Raw genomic sequence first — 20,855 nt, 5'->3', positions numbered from 1 at the left:
GCACCTATTTACTTAACATTAAAATAACTAGAATTTTTTTTTTTTTTGCATTTCTCTTATAGGTTTTTATTCATGTAACCCTTATATTGACATCTTAAAGAGATCTTTAAACCAGTTGTTTAAAATCACATACAGTCCTCAGAATAGCGAAGTCATATTGCTGAGAATAAGGACTAAATTTATGTTTATTGCTTAAAAAAAGTTCTGTCTGATGTTCTCAATAAACATTTCTAACTACATGAGCTAAAGTCTTTGCAGGCACATTTGTTCTCACCTGTTTCATTTTATTTCATTAACCTTTTTTGGTTTGTTGTTGTTCAAAGTAAAGGACAGTGAAAACCCTGTAATATGAGAGTACGTTAAAGGTCTGAATACATGGTGATTCCCCTCTTTTCTGAAGGATAAATTTGAGGAAGAATTCCCGTGTTATCTTTGGGCATATGGCAATCATATGCTCCCAGCCCCCAATACATCCTCCTTAATTCAAAATTATGCTCATATCAAAATTTAGACTCTATCAACTCTTTCCTGAATTTATACCTTCACATATCTATGCTCTAGTTAAATCAAACTAAAGGCACATTTGTTTTTGTCCCCTATTTTTCTATCTTAGGGCCTTTCACCTTGCTCAGAGTATAATTTTTTTATCTTCTGGCCTGGAATATTCTTTATTTCTATATCTGAATCTAACTTATAATCAAAGTCCATTTCAAATGCCTCCTTTTTCCTAAAGTCTTCCTGATATTCCCTTTCCTGCTTGGGAGAGATGTTAATTTCTTCCCTGTTTTTGGACATAATTGGGTAGTAGTCAAATGGTGAGCTGTGGAACTAGATTATGTGGATTTAAATTCTGTTTTTACCTCTTAGAAGCTGTAAGTTTGGGTAAACTACTCACCTTCTCCAGATCTCAGCTTTCCCATCAGTAAAATGGAAATAATTATAGCATCTATACTTATAGGGTTCTTAAAAAGATTAAATGAGAATGTAGGTACAATGTACAAAGCACTTTAATATTAGCTATTATCCTCATTTGTTTTTTAGAAATTTACATATATATTTACTATATTATTTAGACTCTTTCAAAGTAGTCATACCTGGTCCATCTCGGTAAACCTTCAGTATCTGAACTCAATTAGGAAAAAAAGCTGAAAGGACTGTCAAAAATGAGCAGTTTTATGGACAAGTTATTTCTTTGCTTAAGATAACTGAGAGGCATCTGACAGTAACCCTTGTATTAACACCTTAAAGAGATCTCTAAACCAATTGTTTACAATGGCTAATGGTTAATGTTATATCTTAGAGCATCTGGGGAGAAGTGTCACCTCTGGATATGCCAGAAGTACATGATGATCTGCTGTGCACAGTTCCACTGACTAATAATCAGCACTTCAGCCAGGCAGGGGAGGTCTAGCTTAACAGTTTAGCATCATGCTTTGCCCAAGCTTGCCTCATGAAACCAGTTCAAACAGACTTTATGGATAGCAGGGTAGGTAGTTCACAACTTCGGTGCTTTTTTTTTTTTTTTTTGAGATGGGTCATGCTCTGTTGCCCAGGCTGGAGTGCAGTGGCACTATCATAGCTCACTGTAGCCTTGAACTCCTGGGCTCAAGTGATCCTCCTGCCTCAGCCTTCCAAGTAGCTGGCACTGTGTCTGACAAAGTTCACAACTTTGTTTGTGGTCATAAAGCTTTTCAGCAGGAGGCAGCTTTTTGGTACCTTGCTAAGATCTAGCATATCACTATACGAGACCCTATAAAAACACACAAAAAAGCAATTCCTCATTTACTATGTTCAAGAAATGCATGAAATAAAGTAAATTTTAGCAAAAGCATATTTCTTTCCTCACTAAAATAAAACAAGAGATATGGTTCTCTAAGGTGGGATTGGGACCTGAAAGTATGTAAAACAAAAATCATGTCTAAAAATAGACTATCCATATAGTACAAAAAGTTTTCAACCTTTCTTTTTTCAAATGTGGAACTCCAATAATTAAAACAAATAAAGACAGCTTCTGAGGTACATTTGCAGAATCATTAAGTCCCTGTAGAACTTTATTTAAAATGGAAGAAACAATACTATTCTAGGAATCTTGAATTCTGGGTTATAATTTGTAGCTCCCTTATTATCTAAGTGACTTTGGAGAAGTTAATTATTCTAGACTGAATACATTTCCTATATATATATCAAGGGCTCAATTTTATGATTCTACAACACATGCTATAAAAGTATCTAAAACAAAAACATCACTGAAACAAAAATTAATTTTTGTTTCTGCTGTAGAGATAGCATTTAGCCATATTTTTTCTCCTGGAGAGGTAGCTACCTAATTCTTTTAATCTGACATTTATGGTACTGCTCTCTTCTATTCTCACACTCTTTCTTAACATGAAACTCAATGAATTATTTTATTATCTTCTTCATTTGGTAGTAAGTATACATATATATCCCCAAATACAAGACAGATAACCAATTCCTTTGGAAAAGAAAATACAGAGCACAATTTGCTCAGTTCATTGGTGTTCATCTACATCCAAAGATAAGCAAGTTAGGAGATTAGTACTCAGTACCTGCGTTCTCAACCAGCTTTATGTGACTTATAATTTGCATTCTAATTAGGAACTGTTAATAGAATAAAACAGATTTTGTTAAGGTTGGAAAAAATATGTTTACTTGAATTTAACCAGTCTTGTTTGGAAGAAAAGACAGGTGCAAAAACAAAGCATATAAGTCCCAGCCCTTCAGTTCTACAGAGGTATTGATCACAGAGTGAATGCATGTATAACCAAACTAATCAACTGTTTCTGTAGAAAGTGCCTTTAAGTGATTTTCATCTTGTACAAGCAACTCCTGATCTTAAACCAGTATCGAATGACTACATGACCATATGTTGGACTGAAAAAGGGCCATTTGTAATTAAGAATTGAAAACTTTGTTTCAAAACTAAAAACTAATAGAAACAGAAGCCAGTTTAGAGTTTGGTGATTAAAAAACCCACATGGGGAACTAACATTAGGAAGTTTGCATTACACACATAGTGGCTACAAATTTTACGTAGAATAGCTAATCAGTATTCAATTATGCCAAAAATGCATTATTCCCTTGCAAATAGTTACTATTAACTAATATCAGTGATGCACTATACATATTTAATTTTAGAATTACCAGTTTTACTGTTGCATGTATCAGGATTACACTAATCTCTTGAATTCCTTGAACTTTCTGGAACAATCCCCCCAAAACAAAAGTTAAAAATATTTTGGCTGGGCACAGTGGCTCCCAGCACTTTGGGAGGCCAAAGCGGGTGGATCACTTGAGGTCAGGAGTTCAAGACCAGCCTGGCCAACATGGTGAAACCCCATCTCTACTAAATTAGCCAGGCATAAGTAGAATGTAATACAAAAATTAGCTGGGCATAGTGGCACGCGCCTGTAGTCCCAGCTGCTCGGGTGGCTGAGGCATGAGAATAGCTTGAACCTGGGAGATGGAAGTTGCAGTGAGCCAAGATTGCACCACTGCACTGCAGCCTGGGCAACAGAGCAAGGCTGTCTCAAAATAAATAAATAAATAAAAATTAAAAAAAATAAATGTTCTTGAAGTAATTGTTCTCAGGCTTTCATTAGATGCTTCTTAGCGTAAAATCTGACACATCATTCTACAGATTAGAAATAATTAAAAAGAAGTGCAGGATTAGTAGAGGCAAGCACAATGAAGGTAATGACAAATCACTGCTGCAAGCAGTGGGAAAAAAAAGAAAAGGAATGACATATTCTTTGTACTGTAAATTATGTGTAGAATCCAGGCTGGGTGAGGTGGCGCATGCCTGTAATCCCAGCACTTTCGGAAGTGGAGGAGGGTGGATTACCTGAGGTCAGGAGTTTGAGACCAGCCTGGCCAGCACGGTGAAACCCCGTCTCTACTAAAAATACAAAAATTAGCTGAGCCTGGTGGCATGCACCTGTAGTCCCAGCTACGTGGGAAGCTGAGGCAGGAGGATTGCTTGAACCTGGGAGGCGGTGGTTGCAGTGAGCCAAGATTGCACCATTGCACTCCAGCCTGGGTGACAGAGTGAGACTCTGTCTCAAAAAAAAAAAGGGGGTAGAATCCTCTTTTAAAAAGATAATTATATCAGTGATAATGTATGTCTACTAAATTGTTCAAAAGTATATTAAACAAAAGAGATTTTTCTGAAACACAGAAAAATCTCTTTTTTTTCTTTGTTACTGAACACAAGACATGGTATGCCTCTTAATTTTCCTTTCAAAAACTTAGCAGGCCATTTATATAACGAATCACAAAAGTTAAAAGTGTTCTGGCCACTGCTAATTCATAAAATGTTGCAATGCATTGTTCTCACCTGCTGAGGATGTTGTATGGATTGGGAAGATGAAACCCCTGTTAAGCTACTTGAGGATGGCTGACCCTGGCTCTGCCCCTGTGCCTGAAGGAAAGAAGTGAACACAACAAATTAGAGAAGGCCTAAAGTAAGTGTATAGAGGTCAGGCTTTTGCAATGAATATTTAATCTCCTCAGAGTTTGCTTGATCAAAATGAAACATTAACCTGATTATGTATGGGAGAGGCCTTTGGGTCATCTTTTGTAAGAAAAATTTAGAGAAGGATCATACCACACAACATGTTCTGATCCCAACCCATGCAAAACCCACTGATAGTAAAAACCTAAGCTGTCAGTGCTGCTCAGGCTATATATCAACTGCTGCTCAGGCTGTAATTTTAGCTGGCTAGAATAGTCAGATTCATAATAAAATTTGTTATTAGAAATACAATAATCAGGAACAAAGTGTTAATACTATCAATCTGAAATTTACCCAAAAAATTAAAGAAAGGTATTTGGTAATGCTAATTTGGTAATACTTCTTGCAGTGCCACAATGACTTTTATCAAAAGTATCAAAAAACCTGTTATCTTCAACTGCTAAGTACCTAGGGTGATCGTTGCTATCCAGGAGCAATCCTGCCACCCCCAGGGGGGCACTTGGCAATATGTGCAGACATTTCTGGTTGTCACAACTGAGGGAGATGGCTGCTACTAGTATTTAGGAGGTATAAACCAAGGATGTTCTAAATAGCCTACAATACATAGAACAGCCCACCACAACAAAGAATTATCCAACCTCAGATGTCAACAGTGTTGAGTCTGAGAAACCCCAACTAGAGTGTTTCTCACTAGAAAGTGAGAAATGATGCAGGACTATATATAGGTACATTAACAAAATGAAAAGGCTACCACTTTTGTCATTCCATTTCAGTTTACAAGGGGTTCCTTAAAGCTTACATGGATATAATATCACATTCCACTGCAGCTTAACTATTATAAGTATTGATTCCTTCTGTAGTATGTCTATAAATTAACTACCTGGTATTTTTTACTTTGGAAAGTCTAAAGGATAATTACTGGCAATACATTAATATTTATAATAGGGGCTGCAACTTCAATACTGATGTGAATATACTGCATGCCCATGTATAGTTGTCAAGCTTCTGGATCTTTTTGTGTCTTAGTACAACTCTAAATAATTGATAATTTGTGCACATTTTGGGAGTTGTTTATGCTCCTGATGAGGGAAGAACATAGGAAGAAAGTAGGAAGAACAACACATAGTACTTTATGTAGGATATCCAAATGTCTTCAATATATAACTGCATAGTCTTCTATGTAGATTTTACAAGATGTACACATTTGATAAAATATACCAAATGAATATATGAAACAGTAAACACTGACTGTACTTTTGAATTCTATTACATTCATTACATTGTCTTTATTTGCTAAGTGTGTATATGCTCATACACATAAATAACTAAAATTAAATTTGTTGAGGAAAATACAAGGCCTGAGATGTCTACTGTTCCTTAGCTTGCAACATATCACAAATTCCTATAACAAAAAAAAAAAGCCCACCACCCACTAGATCGTTAGTTGCTAGAAATTAGAATCAGTCCTTAATTTTATGAATTAGCATTTTATTTGGACATATAATAATACACAGCAACTTGCTTGACTGATGCCATTTTAAAAGGCATTTTCATTTAAGGCAAATTCCTAAACTGTTTCCTTTTCTATCTTTTTTTTATTCCCATGATATATTTTGTCTTTTTAGATCCTTCTACACTAATGAAAATTCTGTGTATTATTAATATTACTCCAAAAACAGCATTCCCTATTTTCCATTTTTTATATTTTATAGAAAAAACTTTTATCCTATTTTTTAAAAACTTGTTTGGAGGAAGAAAGTAATACTTAAGATTTGTATTCCTAAATAATGCTGGGTCAACCATACATTACATACACTTGCATTTTCACTACTGGCTGAAAATAACGTGCATAGGATAGAAGTCGTTGATTTTGATGAATGACTAAAATTCTAGTTTTTGTGTTTTTTCCACTGGTTTTCACATATAATAGGTAAATCAGGTAGCTTCTCTCATATTTTGTTTTTAAATACATATATGTAGTTCACAACCCCCCAAAGATGGGGAAACTCTGATAAAATTAAACAATATTTCTCCAAAATTCATGATTCAGGGAAATGAGGAATAGAAAATTTAAATGTTATGGTGCAAAGCAGGGTAGTTTAAAATAATTGTGGAAGTTTTCCTATAACCTGTGGATGAAGTGCAGATCCTCCTGAAGAAAATGAGGCAGTTAAGACCTGCTGAGATGTGGTTCCTTGGGGGAAACAGAAGAAAAGTGGGGATTCTTGTAACACTGTCTGAGGCAGATGGATAAAGGGCAATGAGACGTCAGAGCCAAAAGATGCAGCTGCTCCCCCTGTAGGGGGAGGTGACTGAAAATCACTGGGGTCTGAAGAAGTGATTTGTGAGGAATCACTGGAATATTCTGGGCTTCCTATTGGCCAGTTCTGTCCGATAGGCTCTACCACAGAAACGGTCAATTCTGGGGCATGGTAATTATGCTTTTCTTCAGTCACAGGCTGCAAGTAGCCATATAATCCAACTGATTGAGGAGGCAGTTCTTCTTGATTCAAGTCCACTGCAACCTGCCGATTTCGGTAAACACGCTGAGGTAAAATTCCACCTCCTTCTCCTGAAGAGGAGCTTGGTGTGTGAACATGAAATTCAAATACACAGTTGCTTCTGCTCTCATTGTTATGAGTTAACACAGCAGGCGCAGAATGAGGAACAAAGACAGGGTGAAATTTCAAACGTGTAGCATCTGTACTGATAGGTGCAGAAATACTAGAGAGGGGAGATCCTGGACTCAATCCAGAATCTAATCTTAGATTCTGAAGATGTCCTACCAGGAAAGCCTGTCCAGATGGAAATTCAAAGACAGAACTTGAAGTAGGGCCCCCTTGTACTGGCTTCTGTTCAGGTATCTGTTTCACAGGACTTGACAGTACTGATGAGTTGTATGGAATGCCCTCATACTGTTCTGCCACCCGGGCCTGGTAATGTACCCCAGCTACATACACTGCTTCCTGAGGAATAAAATAGTGAGCTTCTTCTGGAAGTACTAGTCCAGGTCTATAGTCACTGTAAACTTGAGATGGTTCAAACATAGGATGGACCTGTATCTCACATGACTCTCCAGTTACTCTACTGGCTGTAGTACCCAACATAACTACGGCCTCTGGTGTCCAGTTAGTTGGGCTGCCACCAGGTGGAAGAAGACTTTGGCCAACAGTCCTCAGCAGGGGTTGGAGGTGGTGAGTTTGGGCTTCCAGGAAGGAGGTGCTCTTACGCCGCTGGGAAATGGCTACTTTCGGTGGGCAGGTGGGAGGTGGTGAAAAAGAAACTGGACGTTCATGAATAGTTGGGAAAAATATCTGTGATTCTGGGTATGTTGGGGTCCCCCCACACGGATGCGCCATGGACTGAGGCTGTATCAACATGAATAAGACAAGTAATTCATACATTCATATGTGAAATTACATCAGACATGCACAACTGGGTAGTTCTGTGTAACCCTATGAAATGGTTACACTAAATTTATAATTAATAAATAACAATGCTTCTGGAAATTATGTGCATAGTAAAAACCCATTAAATACATCCAGGGCCAATGAAATCAATCTGTGGGCTCTTTGCTTTAGATAAGAGCTGCTTTTCCATAACTTTCCTCTCTGAAAGGAAATGGAAGAATTAAACTTTGTAAGTAATTATTTTGTTTTTACCCACACTTAAAAAGTTCACTCTTAAGCATTAATGTAAATTACATCAATAGAAAAAGAGTTAAAGGAAGAGTAAGAACTAAAACAAGGCATAAAAGCCCGACTAGTTCTATACTGTAAGAAGTGTGCTTTAATTTAAACTACTGAACTAACTTTCCCTATATTCTTATTACCCTGTGATATGTTAGAGGCCTTCAGTTTTATTTTCTTATCAATTAATAGTATGCCTTCTAACCAGAAATCAGAAGAGATTTTTGGTGGATAGTAAAAGATACATAATTTGACTAGTGACAGTAATGTCTTTCTCCTACCTCTCCCAAACTAGATGATTAATAGTTTTACTATATTTTTACTACATGAAACATGTTACAGAGTTAAATCACAAAATGTCCACTTTTCTGATCCTAAATAAGAGTTGCATAACCATGAAATTTCTTTTTTCTTTTTTTTTGAGATGGAGTCTTCCTCTGTCACCCAGGCTGGAGTGCAGTGACACAATCTTGGCTCACTGCAACCTCCGCCTCCTGGGTTCAAGGGATTCTCCTGCCTCAGCCTCCCAAGTAGCTGGGACTACACACATGCGCCACCACGCCCAGCTAATTTTTGTATTTTTAGTAGAGACACATTTTGCCATGTTGGCCAGGCTGGTCTCGAACTCCTGACCTCAGGTGATCTGCTCACTTCGGCCTCCCAAAGTGCTGGGATTACAGGCGTGAGCCACTGAGCCCAGCCGTAACCATGAATTTTCTGATTCTGACATCCTGGTGTTCTAATCAACTCAAAAGGGTAATATAAATGACTGACAGCCAATTTTATTTGATAGCACTTTTTATTCAAGAAGCAGTTCTAGATTTAAGACTAAATTTAGAAACACAGCTTGCCAAATGCAAACAATATACACTATAATAATTCACTATCCGCTGGGCACAGTGGCTCACGCCTGTAATCCCAGCACTGTGGGAGGCTGAAAGGGGTGGATCACAAGGTCAGGAGATTGAGACCATCCTGGCCAAACATGGTGAAACCCATCTCTACTAAAATACAAAAATTAGCTGGGTGTGGTGGCATGCGCCTGTAGTCCTAGCTACTCGGGAGGCTGAGGCAAGAGAATCACTTGAACCCAGGAGGCGGAGGTTGCAGTGAGTCGAGATCGTGCCACTGCACTCCAGCCTGGCAACAGAGCGAGATTCCATCTCCAAAAAATAAATAAGTAAGTAAATAATAGTAAGAATTCACTATCACAGACTCCCCTTTTTAAAAGAATTCAGTTTCATTCTTCCATAGGGAAGATCCTTATCGAGCTGGCAAAGTAGATCAACTGTTCACAATAGCTAAAAGAAGATTTCTATTTTCAATCAGAATGCTCATTTTATTGTTATTTACTCATGGTATGTCTCAAAGCCATAACACTGTACAGTTCTTCATTCTCCTAAGTAAAAATCTGAAAATTCTGGGGTTGCTAGTTCAGAAAGTTAACTATATTCTTTATTTGGAAAAGCAGCAGCAAGGACCCACATGCTTAAAATAATTTTAAAAGATAGATCTTTTATAAACATTAATGGAGCCAAAGAAAGTCATACATACTATATATGTATCTAATGTATTCATTAGAGCTACAGTCCCACCTTAGGTTGAAACCTAAGGAAAAAATACTTCCATGGGGGAACATTATGTAGCTCTTTGGTTTGCTGATACATCATCTTACATAAATGATTAAATTAAAATAAATGTTCACTCCAAGGTTATTCTTTGCTGACTAAGGTTATTTGAAAAAAAAAGGACTCATCCAGTTTTATTAGTGTCTCCTTAGAATAAAGTGAGGAGAAAAAATGTTTGGGTAATGTTTGATAAAATTTGCTTTTGATTAAGGCAATAACTTTAAAATTAATGCTTTTAAAACTGGAATATGAAAATGAAAGAATTTTATGTCGATAGGAAATAGGAAGATACAATAAAAGGTAAATTTTATTGGACACATGCTGGTCTGTGCCAAGGACATTATAGGTATCCTCTCTCATTACCTCCTTGCTTTTTATTCCCCCTTAAAGCTTTATTACGAAAAAGTTTCCTATAGGAATAACTGGTATCCTAGAAGCATAATAAAACCAAGTTTAGTCCTGTTCTTTATTAAATTTTAATTAAAATTCTTGTTGCCTGGATGTATTCATTGGTAATAATTGTTCATTTGTCAGAAGTTTACAGTTACATACAGTACTGACAAAGAGGGAAGGCAGGCTGGAGCGTCGGTGCTTGCACTGAGAGGCAGAGTGCATAGGCAGGACACTCTCCAATGCTTTAGAAAGCTTTTTGGCAAAAGTTTCCTCAGGGGCAGTCCGAAGGAGGGAAGGAGAAAGAGGTGCAGACAGCACTGGTGGTGGGGTGGAAGGAGCACTGGGAGAGATGCGGGACAGAGAGGGAACAGCAGAAAGATGGGGAACACAAACCGACATGCTACGGCCACGACGAGGCTAAACAGAAAACAAACACACACATGAAAAACACAGTACTTTGAAAACAAAATAAACAAAAGTACAATGATAACAGGGCATAGCTGCATGAAGAAATGTTCCATCCTCTCCCAATTCCACAAAGTCAGTTTTTTTTTGAGGAGAGCTATAACTCAACATAGCACATCTGACAGATCACAACTATTCACAACTGTTCTATGTTGTCAGTCAAGTACAGGTTTTTTTAATGAATGATCATGATAATGATCAATTATCATGCTAAATATTCTGAAATAACACCAAGTGTTACGAGTGTATGAATGTAAGAATGACCAACTGACTGAAGGGTGCAGACAGGGAAAACAATGAATAATTAGCTTGCAACTTTGGCAAACTTAAGATTCAACAAGAATGAATTCTATTAGTTTAAAGTACATTAAAAGATACAGAGAATTTTAAGATTGGATTATTTTGCAAGAGCTCTGGAAACCTCAGAAAGAGAGTCTCATTTCTGTTTTAGAAGACAAGAGATGGAAAGTTGTTGGCTCACAGTATTTCTTATACTTGCCACTATTTGTAAAGGTAAAAAAGTCACGATCTACTAGGAAAAAGTTTAGCTTTCTAGAAGAAATTCACAACTGGATATAGGAAATATTTTGTACTTTTACAAAGTAATCAATGGGAGAATATCTTTAATCTGAATCTCTAAATAATAATTTAGGCCGGGCGTGGTGGCTCACACCTGTAATCCCAGCACTTTGGGAGGCCGAGGCAGGTGGATCACTTGAGGTCAGGAGTTCAAGACCAGCCTAGCCAACAAGGTGAAACTGTGTCTCCACTAAAAAAAATACAAAAATTAGCTGGGCGTGGTGATGGGTGCCTGTAATCTTAGCTATTGAGGATGCTAAGGCAGGAGAATCACTTGAACCCAGGAGGTGGAAGTTGCAGTGAGCCAAGATCACGCCACTGTATTCCCACCTGGGTGACAGAGTGAGACGCTGTCAAAAAAAAAAAAAGAATAACTTAAAAAAATGTTCAGGCACAGGGTTTAATATAGCTATAAGGCAGTATGATCAATACTATAAAGGTTGTCTTGAATAAGACTGTTATTTTCCTTTTAGATGTTGTAAACTATGAAACTATGTTTTCATTTCCAAAACTTGGCTGTGTAGAATGCTTTGGGCCAAATCTGTGGCCCACCAATAGAGCAAGTATTTACATATCATCATATGATTATTTAGTTTCATTCCTGTTTTGATTTCTCTCCAGCCTTATTTCTTTTATTCTAATTTCTAAAATTTCACTTATAATTTGTCCATATTATTGTAAGCCACATTCCTGAAATGAGACAAGAATAGAATTAGACAAATTTTTAAATTCTCAATATTTAATAATTCTTCATAATACCTCCATAGAATATTGTCTTTAAAAAGCAAGAACGTCTGCTTTTAGAGCATCAATAAATATAGTTAGATTAGTAGCTCAAATACTTAATATCTTCATGTCATTCTACTTGCTTTCTAAAATGGAGACCTAATGCTCCCCCATGATGAATATAGACAAGAGAAAATTTAAAAAAATTTTAGCAAAATCTAGTTATAATGATCCACAAAAATATCAGTTCAAGGTAGAAACTGACAAGAAATGCTGACAAGTAATATTTGTCAGAACACAGAAATATATTTTCTGTGCAGTCTTTATAAAGTTCTTCTATCCTACCCTCACTTAATTATTTTAAAGATAGAAAGTAGATTGTTTTAAAAAAAGTTAGTATATTAGTTGTTTTTTATTTGTGTTACTGTGGCCATTCATTTTGAGACCTAGCCAAAGCAGGATTAAATGGACTCTGAAACAAATGAACATCTTTTATTCCAAGCTGTAGGATAAAAAATCAGAACAAGCAGAAGTATTTTCTTAACAGAGAAAGATTTTCATTTAAAGAAGAGCAAGAATTCCACAAAGTTTAGATTAAAAGCTTTCTGAGAAGGAGGGGAAAATCTGTCTGCTTAAAGATCTCATTAAACAAGTGCTATAAGGTGACAAGGTACTTATTTTCTAATACCTTTCAGAGGCAAATGACATATTTTATTTTCCTCTGAGGTCAACAAAAGAAATGGGGTATTAACTGATGATCTACTTTAACATTCTCTATATGAGAAGCAAGAGTGTCTAATGTAAAACATAGGATAATTGTGTGTGTGTGTGTGTGTATACAAGCATAAAATGTTTCAGGAAACAATTTCTGTAAGTTGATTCTGAAAATAAATCAGTAATAAAACAGTTACCAACTAAAGGGAAAAAGCAAAAGAACATATACTGGGGAAGGAACTTGTGTCCAACACAGACTTTAAAAGGCAGGAACACACACAGCAACTGATGATTAACTCAACACAAGCGCTAAATTAAACAGTCATTCAAATAAAGGATTCCCTCAATCTAGAGTACTCACATGCAGCATTCTATAATGGTTTGAAGGTCTTACCTGTGTTTTGTACAATAGGGAATCTTACAGGAAATACTTAGTAATTATTTTAATAAGCTTTTGAAAAACTCTCCTTGCCCCGCCCACAAAACATTTGTATGTCCAGCTTTTGTTGCTGTGAATAGTTTCAACATCTTAAGTGCTAAAGAGAGCATTACCTTTAGTAAAAATGCAGACTAATCTAAATCTTGCACATAGTTGCTTCATGTAGGCAGTTCAGCTAATGCCCACACATTAATGTCTATATCCTACTCTACCAGGACTACTCTAACTCTATAATAAGGCTTTAGAGATACAGCATTTTATATTTTCTACTTCAGACTCATACTGCTACTTGGTTTGTACAAAGAATTTTAATTTAGCAGACTATCCATTAGCTCTCATTGTAGTATTACATGCTCTTAAGCATTTACTTACCACACTTGAGGGTGGATATACCCCATGGGGCTGAGACTGTGCTTGGACAGTAGAAGGTATATGCCCTGGGACTGTGCCTGTAGAATGTGCCTGTTCATGCTGGGAACCATATGAAACTGTCTGTTGGCTGCTCACTCGAGATTCTGTGAAGACAGAGGATCCCTGACCACTGTCAACTGTCCCATCAGCTGAAGGAAAAATGAATCACCAAAAAAAAAAAAGAGAGAGAGAGAGAAAGACAAATCACAAAATGGAGGTTCACATTTTCTCATATTTTAGACCCATTATATTAGTGGTAACTAGTTATTCCTTGCACAGATTTGAACTAAATAAAAAATGAATTGTAGCCACATTCAGTAGATTTCTATATTTAAATGAGGAATCCATATGGCTATCACAGAATCTTATCATCTGAGGAGTAAGGGAAACAACATGGAACACTATAAGCCTTAAATTTGACAGAGCTTTCAGTCTTAACTATGGAGGCCAGGAGGTTCTCAGTATTAAACAAGTAATTAAATTAATAACCAGTGTTCTCATTAGTTTGTAGTCTATATACCATTCAGCTTTGCTAAAAGAGCTCAACCAGACTGATGGGTTCAATTTTAGTAGCCAAGCTTGTTCATCCTTCATTACTAATTCTATTTTACTTAAATAAACTGTGAAAAGTAGAAATCTACAAATTGAAACCTCCAAGATGTTGAAGCTTATAAAATTATTTTGTATCCTAATCACATTTCCTTACCACCCCATCCTTCTATTCTCCTAGTCACAGATATAAGAATAAAGAGAAGCTAGACGACAACCATTTCAAATTTTGTATAATAGTAGGATTCATAATTCAAAACCAAAAAGCCAGTGCAAAATAACAAGAAGCTAAAAAAACCAATTAGGAGAATCATTAGCCTATCTGTCCACTTCCCAAGATACGTACATAACACAGATACACTGGGTTGCTGGTACTGTAGTTGTTGATGTTGATCTGCCTCAGGTTCTTCAGGTTCTACTTGTGTAGAAACTGAAGCTGAAGTGGTAGAAGCTGTAGGTATGCCGGTGCTAGCAGAAGGGAGCTGCTTGATTCCTGTCTGGGAAGCACTGGATTGTTCTACCTGCTGTTTGAGACTGCTCTCTTCCTGCTTTTTTTTTTCTTGCTCCTCCCGTACCAACTGCCGCTGCTCTCGTTTCCTCTTAATTAATGATACTCTGTCTTTGATAGCTTTAGCCATGGTCTTGTGATCACCTTCACAGACATACCCAGACTCTACCTACAGAATAAAAGGGTAAATTAAGCAGTAATATATTGAAAGAAAACAACATCCCCCACCACCATCCCCGCCAAAAAAAAAAGGCATTGTGAAAAAAAGTAGAGAAGAGGAGGAAGAAAGAATTCTCTCAGGACTGGCCTTAACCGAACTGTAGAATCTGCATTATGCATTTCCCTACCATCTTTGTAGATACTTGAGGGGTGGGTACCACCATTTTTGCAGAAACTCGAAGGCTAGGTATACCTTCACTCCTTATGACAAACAATAAAACAATGGGGCAACTAAAACCTCAGTTCCTAAACCAAGTAAGGTACTCTGTTCTATTCACTGTATGTCCCCCTCACATGTAACCATTAACATTAACCTGTGCTGATTTTACTTTCTTTTACAAGGCAACTACTTAATCTGGTAAAACAACTGTGGTACGAATATGAAGATTTAACACTGCTCCTCCCCTCCAAAAAAGCAAAAAAACTCAGACAATACAAACAGCTAACAATTAAACATAAGTAACTCATACCTGATCTCTTCTCAGAGGCAAATACCACTTTTGAATGGTTCTTATAAATCCGAGTAGAGATGTTCTGAGTTATCTTTCCATAATAATTAGCTATTTTGGGCACTATGGCAAGCATAAATTTGGGGAAGGGTTTCCTTATGGAAGAGTGATCTTTTAGACATACTTCAAATAATAATACATCAAAGGCTTCCTACTAATATTTGATCAGGAAAACTCTCTTCAAAGTAAAAACAATTCATGGTCCTATGTCTGTTTATAGAGTTCATCCAGATAACTGATCAAAGGCTAATGTACCAATATGTAGAAACATAACTTGTCATTCTTAATGAATGATGCTTATACAAACTGGGAGTCACTCAATCTTACAGACTTTTCAAAACGACTTCGGAATGCATTCTACTAGTTCTACCTATCTATCTCATCTATCTATCCCTATGTATATATATATATATCTACATATTTTCTCAAAAATAACTTTTGGCCAGGCGAAGTGGCTCACACCTGTACTCCCAGCACTTTGGGAGGCTGAGGTGGGAGGATCACTTGAAATCAGGAGTTTGAGACAAGCCTGGCCAACATGGTGAAACCCTGTCTATACTAAAAATACAAAAATTAGTCAGGTGTGGTGGCATGTCCCTATGGTCCCAGCTTCCCGGCAGGCTAAGGCAGAAGGATTGCTTGAGTTCAGGAGTTTAAGGCTGCAGTAAGCTATGATTATCAGGCCACTGCACTCCAGCCTGGTGACAGAGCAAGACCCTGTCTCTCTCTCCCTCAAAAAAAAAAAAAAAAAAATTTTACTTTTAAAAAGGACTATAAAATCTAACACCCATTAGAAAAGCAATACAAAGAAGGGAGTTAAAAAAAAAATAAACACACACACACACACACACACACACTGGAAAATCCCACTAATCAAAGATAACTTTTAGGGCCATCACAATTTTATGTCAATGGGATATGCCACACATGGCACTTCATCAACTGCTTTTTTGCTTAATGATAGTATTGATGTATATAAGTCTAAATCAATTTTAAAATGGCTAGTTAACGTCAATTTACCATTTCTTGAGCAACATCTTCTGGGACATCTCTCTCTAAATCAAAAGAAAACTCAATAGCTTCATTATCTTTGTATTTTCCCTTTAATTTCTTAATATCTTCAATACGTAGCCATAATTTTATGGCTATTTTTTCTCCATCGTCTTCTTCTGCTAATTCTACCCGTACTCCTGTTTCCTCTTGGAAGAAGGCATGGTTCAAAAGGTCTTTGATGGAATATCTTCCAAACAGAGGGAAAAGAAAAGGAACAAAAATAAAACACCATTAGTCTGAAAAAATAATTTTCAAATGTGGCCAATTATTGTTATTATTCACAGAAGAAAAAAATGGGAAAAAATACAGGGGAAAGTTTATAACTCATTTTTACATTGCTGCATTTGAAGGGTGACTACAGAGGTTTACTCTGAAGTATAGAACATCATAACAATCTCATTCATGAATAAGAGCTGATAGTGATAATTTTTAAATCCAATCATCTCATTAGTAATAATATACTAGTAATGGCAAGCTAACACAATTGTAACATAATTTTTAAATCCAATGATCTCATTAGTAATAATATACTAGTAATGGCGAGCTAACACAATTGTAACAATTTTTAAATCCAATGATCTCATTAGTAATAGTATACTAGTAATGGTGAGCTAACACAATTGGCTCTATTAAAACTTCAAAATACCACATGATAATTTACATAGCATTTTATAAGTAACACAAATCTTCATATTTATAATCTTGTCTGACCAACACCCAATTCGATATCATCTCCTGATTATTAGGAAATGTAGGCCCAGAAAGGCTGAGAATCTTGCTCACAGTTATAAAAGCTGTAAATGCTGAAATAGAAACTAGAAAATAAGTATTTTTGTTTCTAGTTTGGTACCTTCTACCACAGCAAGCTTTATTTACACCAATAAGTTCTCTTAATTCCTTGTTCAATAATTTGTGCACTGGGCAAGCAGAAGTCTGATTGTGAAACAATCTTAAGATAAAATGGTTTCAATATGCCAATCATCTAATAAACTGCTCCATCAAGAATTGAAACAGGCTGGGCGCAGTGGCTCACCCCTGTAATCCCAGTACTTTGGGAGGCCAAGGTGGGTGTTCACCTCAGGTCAGGAGTCCGCAACCCGCCTGACCAATATGGTGAAACCCCGTCTCTACTAAAAATACAAAAATTAGCCAGGCGTGGTGATGTGCATCTGTAGTCCCAGCTACTCAGGAGGCTGAGACAGGAGAATTGTTTGAACCTGGAAGGCAGAGATTGCAGTAAGCTGAGACTATGCCACTGTACTCCAGCCTAGGCAACAGAACAAGACTGTGACAAAAAAAAAAAAAAGAGTTGAAACAAACATTCCTTTGTTTATAGTAAAAAGTCCTTAAAGAGATTTAACTACCCAGCATACATAAAAATGAAAACTCAAACTAAATTTTTACTTAATAAAGGCTTAAAAACCATGAAGTTAAGCTCTTCTAAATAACGATGTTATAAAAAGAACGAGACTGGAGAGGTGAAAAGATGGAATTCTTTAATTTGGTTGATATATCTAATAGCTCTCATTCTTCAAGTGGTAGATTATGCTCAATTTGCAATTTATATTTGTACTAGCTAGTCTCCTTTTTCTTTTTTGGAGGATGGAAGGGGTGGCAAAGATAGACTGTTTTTCAAAAACAGACACTGGACCTTCGCCATGCCTAACGGGTGATGAATCAGCTATATGGCAGATCAGATACTTGCCACTCCTCTAAGAAAAGTCCTCTGTTAGTACAAATGACTAAGCCACATCTCTTTCTAACCCCTGGGCGAAGTCTTCTCTTTTTACTCAAGGAATTTTGATGTTTTGCTCTTCTTCAATTCTGGCGTAAGGACAGCAAATCAGACCTGTAATAGTTGAGCTGACTTTAAAGAGCCAAAGTTTTATTTCACCATTTAGAATCCAATGGTAAAGGACCAAGAAAAGATTTCCTGTGTCAGATATTAAACTCTTTTTTGAGTTTTATAAATCATGCTGATGTTTTAAGTAAGCAGTTCTCATGGAATGTAGCTATGTTTACGGTGGTTCTGGTTTACTGAAACTCTACCAAACCATATTTTTACAGTGTTCCAGTACATCAAATCTGAATAACCACAATGAACAAAACCCTACCTTTAAAAATGTTACAGGCACAAACAGAGAAACCAATCACAAATATTAAATACACCGTAGAATGAGTGTTGTACTCAAAGCACATTAGTTTTTAGGTTTTGTTCAAGTATCACCCAGATCAAAAGAGGCAACTTACCTTTCATCTTTGTTTTGTCGTATGCATCCTTCAATGATTTCCTTCACTTCAGGAATTGCTACTTTGTCAAAACTGGCTGGCTTCACCCCCTGAAAACCATAAGCAGAAATGCATTAATAAAAGCAGGGCCTTTGAACTTTGTTTTTTAAATTTCTTTTAGGTTCCTTTCTTACTATCCTGGCTTTTTTTCTGACTCGCCTGCAGGAGTTGGTCCATGCAGTGTCACAGCTGGGTAGTGGCAACTTAGCTCTTCACAAGAAAACATGGAACAGTGACAGTAGGGTCACTTACTTCCATATGTGACAACGAAAAAATTTAGGCAGATGTTAATATCTTCTGCTGTGTTTCAAGTAAAGGAATTTATTGCCTAAAAAAGAAAGCTAAATGTTCTAATTGGTTAGAAGATCTTTTGTTCAACCTTGTTCCCTAAACACATCAATCAACACAGCATTTAACTATTTTGAACACTGAACCCATGTGTGGGCATGAATTCACATGCTTAGTTTGGCAGGCATTATATTATTATAGTAACCTTTAACAAACTCAAAGGAGTTGAGGATTTATATTGTTTTGGTATGATAACTGAAGAGCAAATTGTCCTGCACAAATAAAACACAATGAAAAGTAATATATTGGACCCATAAGAAACACATGCTCTGCAATTAATCTCAGAAGAAAACTCATTACCACTATTACATGTGATAATACATAGTAGTCATCACAGTAATAGTTTAGAATCTTTATAAAGTATAAATAATTTCTTTTTTTTTTTTCCTCGAGATGGAGTCTTGCTCTGTTGCCCAGTATGGAGTGCAGCGGTGTGACTTTGGCTCACTACAACCTCCGCCTCCTAGGTTCACGCAATTCTCCTGCCTCAGCCTCCTGAGTAGCCGAGAGTACAGGTATACGCCACCATGCTCAGCTAATTTTCGTATTTTTAGTACAGATGGGATGGGGGTTTCTCCATGTTGGCCAGGCTGGTCTTGAACACCTGACCTCAGGTGATCCGCACTCCTCGGCCTCCCAAAGTGCCGGGATTACAGGCGTGAGCCACCATACCCAGCCAATAAATTCTTTAAAAGTAAATTTTCAGGTTGGGTGCCGTGGCTCAACCTGTAATCCCAGCACTTTGGGGAGGCTGAGGTGGGCAGATCATGAGGTCAAGAGATCGAGACCATCCTGGCCAACATGGTGAAACCCCATCTCTACTAAAAATACAAAAATTAGATGGGCGTGGTGGCGCATGCCTGTAGTCCCAGCTACTCGGGAGGCTGAGGCAGGAGAATCTCTTGAACCCGGGAGGCAGAGGTTGCAGTGAGCTGAGATCGAGCCACTGCACTCCAGCCTGGTGACAGAGCAAGACTCTATCTTTAAAAAAACAAAAACAAAAACAAAAAAAAACAGCAATGTGTGGAAAATATACATAAGATGTAAGAACAAAATGCTTCTGTCTAAGAGGTGGGGTGAAAGAGAAAAAGATCTCATCTATTCTGACCTCATCTAAGTCACCACACGGATCAAGAGTTGAAGCACTGATATGCTGTTCAAGTGGCACTGTAAGTCAACAGACACATAAAACAAAGGGAATGGAGTTGGGGTGGGGTGGTCAGAAAAGTTAAGTTATTAAATATACATACATTCTGATTATCTATAGTCTCAATGACAGATATGGTAAAACAAAATTAGTGACCGATAAATCACAGAAATGCATATAATCTCTCATAGATCTAAATGAAATAAATGAAATACATAAAATGATTAGCTCTAAAGTCTTTTAAGTACCAGAGTTATATCCAAAGCTGGATAATACTCAATTACTCATTGTATTATTCCGAAGACCCAATTTGGAGAATTCTACTCCCAGGGCTAACTTTTCACAGCAAGGAACTGTGTAGTAGGGCTGACCCTAAAGTTAAATTCATGTATTTAAAAGCTTCATTTATGAGAATGACTACAAAGATCACTATCTGTATTATCCTCAATCTTATTTTTCCAACTCCATCTAAGTTTTTCCCAGCTTGTTTTTATCTTCATATAATTCTAGTGAAAACAAAATAACGCTGCTGAAGCAAAAGGCTGCTTTAATTGAGCAAGCTGGTATTTCAAACTTAAGACTTATGAAAACAGGAAATGCAAGAAAAAAATGAATGCCACACACTAAAAATTCTCTGATAGTAGAAAAACTGAGTACAGTTGGCCCTCCTTATTCATGGTTTCCACGTCTGTGGATT

The 20,855-nt window shown here is 36.8% G+C and overlaps 1 protein-coding gene across 36 annotated transcripts in view; it reads right to left on the bottom strand.

Annotated features, from left to right (window-relative positions):
* The window catches only part of WNK1 (WNK lysine deficient protein kinase 1), a 158,869-nt gene that overhangs the window by 35,533 nt on the left and 102,481 nt on the right, over positions 1–20,855 (bottom strand). For 17 of the 36 annotated variants that reach the window (XM_054442626.2, XM_054442628.2, XM_054442631.2 and 14 more), the window contains exons 5-10: positions 18,625–18,713; positions 16,342–16,561; positions 14,432–14,762; positions 13,498–13,685; positions 6,622–7,860; positions 4,355–4,438 (exon numbers count right to left, since the gene is read on the bottom strand). In XM_054442626.2, coding sequence (XP_054298601.1) covers positions 4,355–4,438; positions 6,622–7,860; positions 13,498–13,685; positions 14,432–14,762; positions 16,342–16,561; positions 18,625–18,713 — 2,151 coding nt within the window. The remainder of the gene's footprint in view (positions 1–4,354; positions 4,439–6,621; positions 7,861–13,497; positions 13,686–14,431; positions 14,763–16,341; positions 16,562–18,624; positions 18,714–20,855) is intronic. The other 19 variants (XM_063672271.1, XM_063672274.1, XM_063672277.1 and 16 more) reach the window with 2 other exon arrangements.

This window comes from Pongo pygmaeus, chromosome 10 (assembly GCF_028885625.2).
Source record: "Pongo pygmaeus isolate AG05252 chromosome 10, NHGRI_mPonPyg2-v2.0_pri, whole genome shotgun sequence".
NCBI lineage: Eukaryota > Metazoa > Chordata > Mammalia > Primates > Hominidae > Pongo > Pongo pygmaeus.
This window is presented reverse-complemented; position numbering and strand designations above follow the sequence as displayed.